General features: G+C 48.5%; 1 protein-coding gene across 1 annotated transcript in view; it reads right to left on the bottom strand.

Annotated features, from left to right (window-relative positions):
• NEK6 (NIMA related kinase 6) overlaps positions 1-7,796 on the bottom strand; it is a 38,062-nt gene that overhangs the window by 25,131 nt on the left and 5,135 nt on the right. The window contains exons 2-3 of the mRNA XM_015828188.1: positions 7,324-7,452; positions 6,308-6,370 (exon numbers count right to left, since the gene is read on the bottom strand). Coding sequence (XP_015683674.1) covers positions 6,308-6,370; positions 7,324-7,452 — 192 coding nt within the window. The remainder of the gene's footprint in view (positions 1-6,307; positions 6,371-7,323; positions 7,453-7,796) is intronic.

Below are 7,796 nucleotides of genomic sequence, written 5' to 3' on the forward strand. Positions count from 1 at the left end.
AGAAGAAGAAGAAGAAGAAGAAGAAGAAGAAGAAGAAGAAGAAGAAGAAGAAGAAGAAGAAGAAGAAGAAGAAGAAGAAGAAGAAGAAGAAGAAGAAGAAGAAGAAGAAGAAGAAGAAGATTGCTATTATTTTATGCTGTTTGGCATTTCTCCGTTCACTGCCTCCAAGGGCCATGGGGATGGAAATCTGTGGTGCTCCTACTTTCCAAGAACAAGCTGAGCTACGCCACCAGCCTGACCCCAGAGCCCTCAGCTGCTCTTCCCCTCTTCTACCAGCATCTCCAGGAAAAATAAGGGCAACGAATCTATGGGCCTCCCTACCCAGGCCGCTGCCTTAGGACCCAGGGAAGCATGATGTGACACCAGTTTAGGCAACCAAACCGCCGCCTCCTTTTTTTAATGCTGTCTAAAAATCAGATGGCCTGCTTGGAATGTCTCATTTGTGTGCAAAGAAGGCGCTCGGGAGAAAAAGCATGCAAAAATAAAGGCAGTCACTCAATGGGAGCCCGGATGCTTATAGGCAGGCGGTTGATTACAGCTTCCCCTTTTTCCCCCCCACGCTTCTGAATGGGCTCCGTTCCGTATTCTCAGAGGCTTCGGCGCTTCTTCAAATGAGACATCTGCTCCCGGAAGATCTTCAGCCTCCGAGAGGATCCACGGCCTGATGCAATTTTGTCCCTCTGGTTCCTAAAATTAGAAGCGTCGTGTTGCACAGCAGGAGATGGAGAGAAAGACAAAAACATAGCAGAAGGGAACTTGGAGGTGTTCTAGTCCAGCTCCCAGCTCCAGCAGGAGATACTATGTCATCCGAGGCACATGGCTGTCCAATCTCTTCTTAAAAACTTGCAGTGTTGGAGCACCCACAACCTCAGAGGGAACCCATCCCAATGATTAATTGTTCTCCCTGTCAGGAAGTGTCTCCTTAATTCCAGGTTGCTTCTCTCCTTGATTAAGTTCCCATCCGTTGTTTCTTTTCGTCCTTTGGAGAATAGGTTGACCCCCCTCTTCTTTGGGGCAGCCCCTCAAATACTGGAAGACTGCTGTGTCACCCTCGATCCTTCTCTTCATCAGACGAGACATACACCGTTGAAACAAACTCCACCAAAGTTGACTGGATTGTTCTTAAAATTATGGACCCGGGGCCATCTCCACGTCCAGGCTGGGAGAGCATGAAATCAGCCATGGGCCGGTGATACCCCGGCTGTACATCTTGGTAGGAAATGTGGCTCAAGCACCTGGAAGCCATCAAGAACGAACTCAAGACTAGAACCCACCAACATGAGGTGGCTTTGGGTCGGCGGATCGCATCTTGCAAACAAGACGAAGAGCAGAATAGCACAAGGAACAATTCGTCCACCGAATGGACACCAAGAATCAGCCCCAGGCTGGATGGGAAGGGAGCTTCTGAACTTCACTTCTCCCGTGACGTTTTCCCACCATGATTCTAGAAGGCCTCAAAGTAGGGCAGGAAATAGGCCAGTGGTGGCGAACCTATGGCATGGGTGCCACAGGCGGCACTCAGAGCCCTCTCTGTGGGCACGCGCGCCATGCCCCAGAGATGGCAACTGTCCCTCTTCAACCAGCCGCCCGTTAACTCATCGAGGTCCCACATGGCTGGATGCATCCCAGCACCCATGCGCTCGCTGGCCTCTGTGTGCAGGGGCTGATGGTATTTATCACTGATCTAATTACAGCTCAATAAGACAGTTGTGAACTCTTACCCTTTGTTGCCATCTCAACCTTTGTGTCAATGTAAATATATACCAGTGGTGGCGAACGTATGGCACGCGTGCCAGAGGCAGCACTCAGAGCCCTCTCTGTGGGCACGTGCGCCATGCCCGGAAATGGCAACCGTCCCTCTTCAACCAGCCGCCTGCTAACTTGCCAAGGTCCCACGTGGCCGGATGCATCCCAGCACGGCAGGCTGTGGCTGTTGACGGACACCGTCGGTCCCCATGCACTCGCTGGCCTCTGTGTGCGGGGGCCAACGGTGTCAGGCAGCAGCCACCCCGGCCCCTGCCTCACCTTGCCCTGCAACAATGGCACTCCCACCCTGCCTCGCCTCACCACACAGGATGAGCCTCCTGCCCACCGCCCCATCTGCCAGAGACCCCCCTGGATCTCCCCCAATGCTGCCTGGCCCCCACATGCGTCCCTCCCCACGAGCAACATCGAGGTGATCACGCCCACCTTGGCCATACCCACCCAGTCTGCCATGACCACCACAGCCATGCCCACCCAGTGGGCCGTGCCCACCTGACACCCGGCGATAAATAAGTGGGCTTTGGGTTGCGGTTTGGGCACTCGGTCTCTAAAAGGTTCACCATCACTGAAATAGGCTGTCTTGAGTACGTCGAATGTGCGTGGAGCTTTTGCTGGAAGTTAAGCCTCTCCATCCTTCATCTCTGATTCAGAGGTTGATTTATACCTGCAAAATCTGCATATAGGTGTACTTTGGCCAAGGGGGGCCTTTCAGTTATGAGAGATGAGTTGCAGTTTATTGATTTGACAAGCTATTAGCTGCGCGGGAGCTGCAGAGAGAGAGCGGTCCAGTTGCTGATGCAGGCAAATCAAGCCATCCATTTAAAAACCTTCCCTTGCCTCCGAGTAAAAACCTCAAATAGCCTTGCCCTCCGAGACCCGATGGGAAGAACGCCGGCACCTGCATCAAATTATCAGAAAACGCTGACCTTACCGCACAATTGTTAAAAATGGCTTCCCGGCTTGACGTTGAGGATGTTTGCTTGGCCCCCTCGGAAGAGGAACTTTACGTACATCTCGGGCCCAAATCTGTCAGGTTGGATTGGGACTTTCCTTCGGAAACTTGGATGGATTTGAAAGAAATGCCCAACGGGGAGAATTTACTAATGGATCCCAGGAACTTCTGTAACCCAGTATGACTTCTCAGAGCAACGGCTTGGTAAGGATTTGACCAAGGAGGAGATGACTCTCTTTAATGCTTTCTAACAAATAGGGTGAGGGGCTGAAAGAAGCTGGTTGACAGGACCCCCTGTCCAGCCCTGAAAGATCTGAGGAGGCAATTCCAGAGGTCTTCTGCGGGATCTTCAAATTGGGTGAGGGTTACTGGGTGTCTTACTGGGACAGTCGGGTTCATGGTTTTCCTCCCAGATCTTATTTCAGCTACCTGAAGACCAAACCATCTAATTGATCCCCTGCCATAAAGATTGACCATCTCTACCACCAAGTTCCCAAGATGCTGAGGTCTCCAAGATGTTTGTCCAAAGAGACTGCCTGCCCCGTGTCTTTTCTTCATCTTAACCTCCCCCCACCACCCACCCTAGATTTCCCAAATGTCTTCAATGAATGTACTGTCTCTCCTTCCTCAGCTAATATGGGCAACGTTCACACAGGCTAGAAGCTCAGATGCTTCTAGGGTCAAACCGTGGACCACCAGCAAGTTCATTCCCAAGCAAACAGGTTCTCCTGCTTGAGCAGGGGGCTGGACTAGAAGACCTCCAAGGTCCCTTTTAGCTCTACTCTACTCTACTCTACTTTCTATTCTATTCTATTCTATTCTATTCTATTCTATTCTACAATCTGTCTATTCTATTCTATTCTATTCTATTCTACAATCTGTCTATTCTATTCTATTCTACAATCTGTCTATTCTACTCTACTCTATTCTATTCTATTCTACAAACTGTCTATTCTACTCTACTCTACTCTACTCTACTCTACTCTACTCTACTCTATTATTTTCAATTCCATTCCATTCCATTCCAATCTCTCTTTATTCTATTCTATTCTATTCTATTCTAGTCTAATTCCTATTCTATATTCTATTCTATTCTATTCTATTCTATTCTATTCTATTCTATTCTATTCTATTGTTCTGTTCTATTCTATGGTTATCCCAAAGGTGTTTTTTCACGAGGCAACTAAACTTTTTTGTGTTTTTTTTCCTTTTCCTTTTGAAGACGTTTCTCTTCTCATCCAGCTGAAGAAGCCTCTTGGATGAGAATTAAAACATTTTTTGGGGAAAAAAAAGAAAGAAAGAAAGAAACCCCAAGAAAGTCCAGTTGCCTCGTGAAAAAAACACCTTTGAGATCCCCTCTTGAGTTGTCTCCACTCATCTCGGTCGGCCTTGACCCAACAAGGCAATCCTTCAGTAAGATTTTCAGCCCTGGCCCAGCTCTCTTTTTGTTCACAAAGATCTAGGTCAGAATCTTCACTCTGGCCAAGCAAGGACATGGTTGAGATATGCGGGAAGCCTTAATTAAATCAAAAAGTGGAGAGGAGAAAAAAAAAAATCCTGCACGAGGCATTGGAGAGGAACGTGCTAATTATCCCCGTATCATCTCCTTGCGTTTTTCTCTTCACAGCCCGGCTAATGCAATATTCACAACTTAACATCTGGTTTCCCGGTGAGGTTGACATGGGAAGATCTGTAGCTGCCTTCAGGCATCTTACACGGGTGGGAAGATCTTGATTCCCTTGTCACCCTGAGCGCTCCGGTTTCACCCACCCTTGAGTCTAACCGGTGTGGACATCTTGGCTGAGCTCCATCCCACGCCATCTGGGGAAGCCTCTTCCCCCGCAGCTTGCTTTGGCTGAAAATTAGCACCGTCACGCTCCAGGCCACCATCCCCGTTTTTGATCTGGCCACCTTCGCTTTCCCATCCCCTTCCACTTAGCGCCTCCCGGAAGCCAGCTCAGATGCAACCTCCTCAACTCGCCACGGGACCATCCAACCATTCGATGTAATTATTGAAAGTAATGAAAAAATAATTATTTTGCTCTCTGTCGTCCACCTTTCATTTCGTTCCCTCCTGTGGCATTCTTTCTTTTAACGATTCTATGCCACCATTTCTTCGATATTGATGTAACTCTTGATCCATGAGTTGCCCGTGGAGGGTTGCCCTACGGCAAGTTGGCCATGTTGAGTTGGCTGGGGCAACTTGGCCGTGGCGAGTTGTCCTAGATCAGGGGTAGGCAACCTTGGCTCTTTTATGACTCGTGGACTTCAACTCCCAGAATTCCTGAGCCAGCCACGCTGAGGGGAAAGGGAGAGGTTTCCAAGCTGAGCCGTGCTGGCTCAGGAATTCTGGGAGTTGAAGTCCACGAGTCATGAAGGGGCCATAGTTCCCCCATGCTGGCTCAGGAATTCTGGGAGTTGAAGTCCACAAGTCATAAAAGAGCCAAGGTGGCCTACCCCTGTCCTAGATAGTGGTGGCGAACCTATGGCATGCGTGCCAGCCCTGCGGCTCCCTCCTCACCAGCAGCCCCCCGGAGGACGACTCGCCCCGGGCATGGCCCACATGGAGCAGAGCAGCCAAGGACATGGCAGCGGGGACAAGACTCTGCCCTCATATCCCATCACGTGCAGACAATGCTGTGGGGCGCGGGCAGAGGGCGTGGCCGCCATGGCGCTGCTAGGCCGCCTGGGTGATTTGCTGTGGTGGGCCGTGGAGGCGGTAAGTGGCCCTGCAGGAAGGCAGGCGCGGTTTTTGGGCACTCGGTCTCTAAAAGGTTCGCCATCACTGTCCTAGACCCTCCTCAGTAGGAAACTGGTGCTGATGGGAGGTTGCAGTGTTTCCTTCTTCGAAAAGCGGGAAAAATCACCAATTCTCCATTTCAGGACAGTTACAGGTCGGTTGAGTTCCTGATGTGCTCTGAGCTTGGTGGGCTTTCCTGCAGTCCATTGACGAGGTTGTCTAGCCTAGCCACTAAACATCTGCAGGAGAACATCTGCTCCACAAGAACACCAAGAAGTACACAATCCTGAGCTATTCTCTCTTCTCTACTATTGAAGATACGTGTCTGTTTCAGCTTCCACTGGGGGGGGGAAGGAGCGGTGGTTATCTTAGGCCAAATAACGAGACAAAAGTTGTGTGTGTGTGTGTGTGTGTGTGCTCTCCTTGAGCTAGACCTTAGTGGACCTCACTTCCTGAGGGATTCCTGCAATCAGGCATCAGATAAAACAACTGAACTTTTTACAATAATAGGTCAGGAGCACAATGCTTTGTTGACATCCTGACTGCCTCTGAAACAGAATTTAGATTTTAGAATTGATTGGGAAGTTTGCCAAGGCATCTGATTCTGTTAACCGTCCTGAAATTAACTCCCAGGTCGTGCAGGAATCAGCAGCTCTTTTGCCAAACTCTGCCAGAGCAAATAAGCTATCATAAACGACCGTTGTTTATTTTTGCAAACAGCTTCGTCAACAGGCGTGAAATCAAAGATGGGTGCCAAAAGCTGTTGAAGCTGGAACCTCCTTCCGTCGTCTCAGGAAATAGTTTGAAATAAATACCTTTCAACGAGCATTAAAGTGTGGAGGGATTCTTACCTTCAAAAGGTCTATTTCTTTAATGCAATCTTGTCTGGCTTTGGCGTCCATCATCTCGAATATCTTCAGAAAGAGGAAGAAGTTGCAGGTTGAAAGACGAACACAAAACAAGAGTCTCGCAGTTCTCAAAAACCTCTCACTCCCCTTCATTTTAAAACCCGCCCACTTCTCGCAGTTCTTCAGGCTTAAATAACACCCACAAATAAAGCAAAAAAAATAACAACAACTAGGGAACAATATAAAGAACAGCATGCAGCTTGTTACTTTCTCAAGTTCTCGGCCCGAAAAAGCAAAAACATGAAAATCCGAAGAACTGCCACCCATAGCTGACTGCAAATTTCGAGAAGATGCTAAATGCACCAAGAAAACATTTACAAATAAAGACCTAGCAGGTTTTATCACATTACTACGCTTTTCGGTTGACAAAATAAATTGCGTTCGTCGGCGTGTAACGCGTGCTAATTGGAAAACAAAGGCTCTTAACGCCCAAATCCCTTTTTAGAGCTCCGCTGGCTATATTTTATGAAAGTGGATGGACCACGCTCAGGTTTGTCCCCTACGTGCGGTGATTTGCTCAACGGCCTGTTTGAAGTTACAACGGTGATGAAAAAAGCGACTTACGACAGGTCCTCACGCTTAGGACCGTCACAGCGTCCCCTGGGGTCACAGGATCGGCAACCGGCAAGGAGAACAGGCCGGCCCAAGTGGCCAACGGCGAATCTCCAGGGATCGGTTCTTACTTATCCCAAAGGTGCTTTTTATCCAAAGGCAACTGAGCTTTTTGTTTGTTCTTAAAAACATTTCGCTTCTCGTCCAAGAAGCTTCTTCGGTTCTGAATGAACGGTTGGAACAGAAGGATTTCTATTCAGTCAGAACTGAGGAAAGCTTCTAGGATGGGAAGCGAAACACCTTCAGAGTCCAGTTGCCTTTTGAAAAACAAAACAAAATAAAACAAAAAGCACCTTTGGGACAGCCACCGACCTGGATGACTTGAGAATCCCCGCAGACGTTCTTACCTGTACTTTTTTTAACGCCACCGGTTTTCGGTCCAGGAGACAAGTCGCCCGGTAGACCTCGCTAAATTGGCCTCGCCCAATTTTCTTCTCAATCTGAAAATCTGCTAAAGTGCAGCGATAGAGGTGTCTCTGCTTGAGAAAAAGGAAAAGAGCAATTGCGTTTGTGCGTGTTTCATGTGGGACACAGCAAAGAGTGTTGTCTTCTCCGCTCGGGTTTTCCTTTGTCTAACAACACCGTGAAAAATATCGTCTCTCGCTCTGCAGAGATTCCAAGATTTCCATGTCCCAATCTTCAGATTAATTCAAGATAGTATAACAACGACAAGGAGGAGGAGGAGGAGGAGGAGGAGGAGAGGAAGAAGAAGAAAAAGAGGAGGAGGAGGAGGAGGAGAAGAGGAAGAAGAAGAAGAAGAAGAAGAAGAAGAAGAAGAAGAAGAAGAAGAAGAAGAAGAAGAAGAAGAAGAAGAAGAAGA

This window comes from Protobothrops mucrosquamatus, unplaced genomic scaffold (genome assembly GCF_001527695.2).
Source record: "Protobothrops mucrosquamatus isolate PMUCROS unplaced genomic scaffold, P.Mucros_1.0 scaffold_223, whole genome shotgun sequence".
Taxonomy (NCBI): Eukaryota; Metazoa; Chordata; class Lepidosauria; order Squamata; family Viperidae; genus Protobothrops; species Protobothrops mucrosquamatus.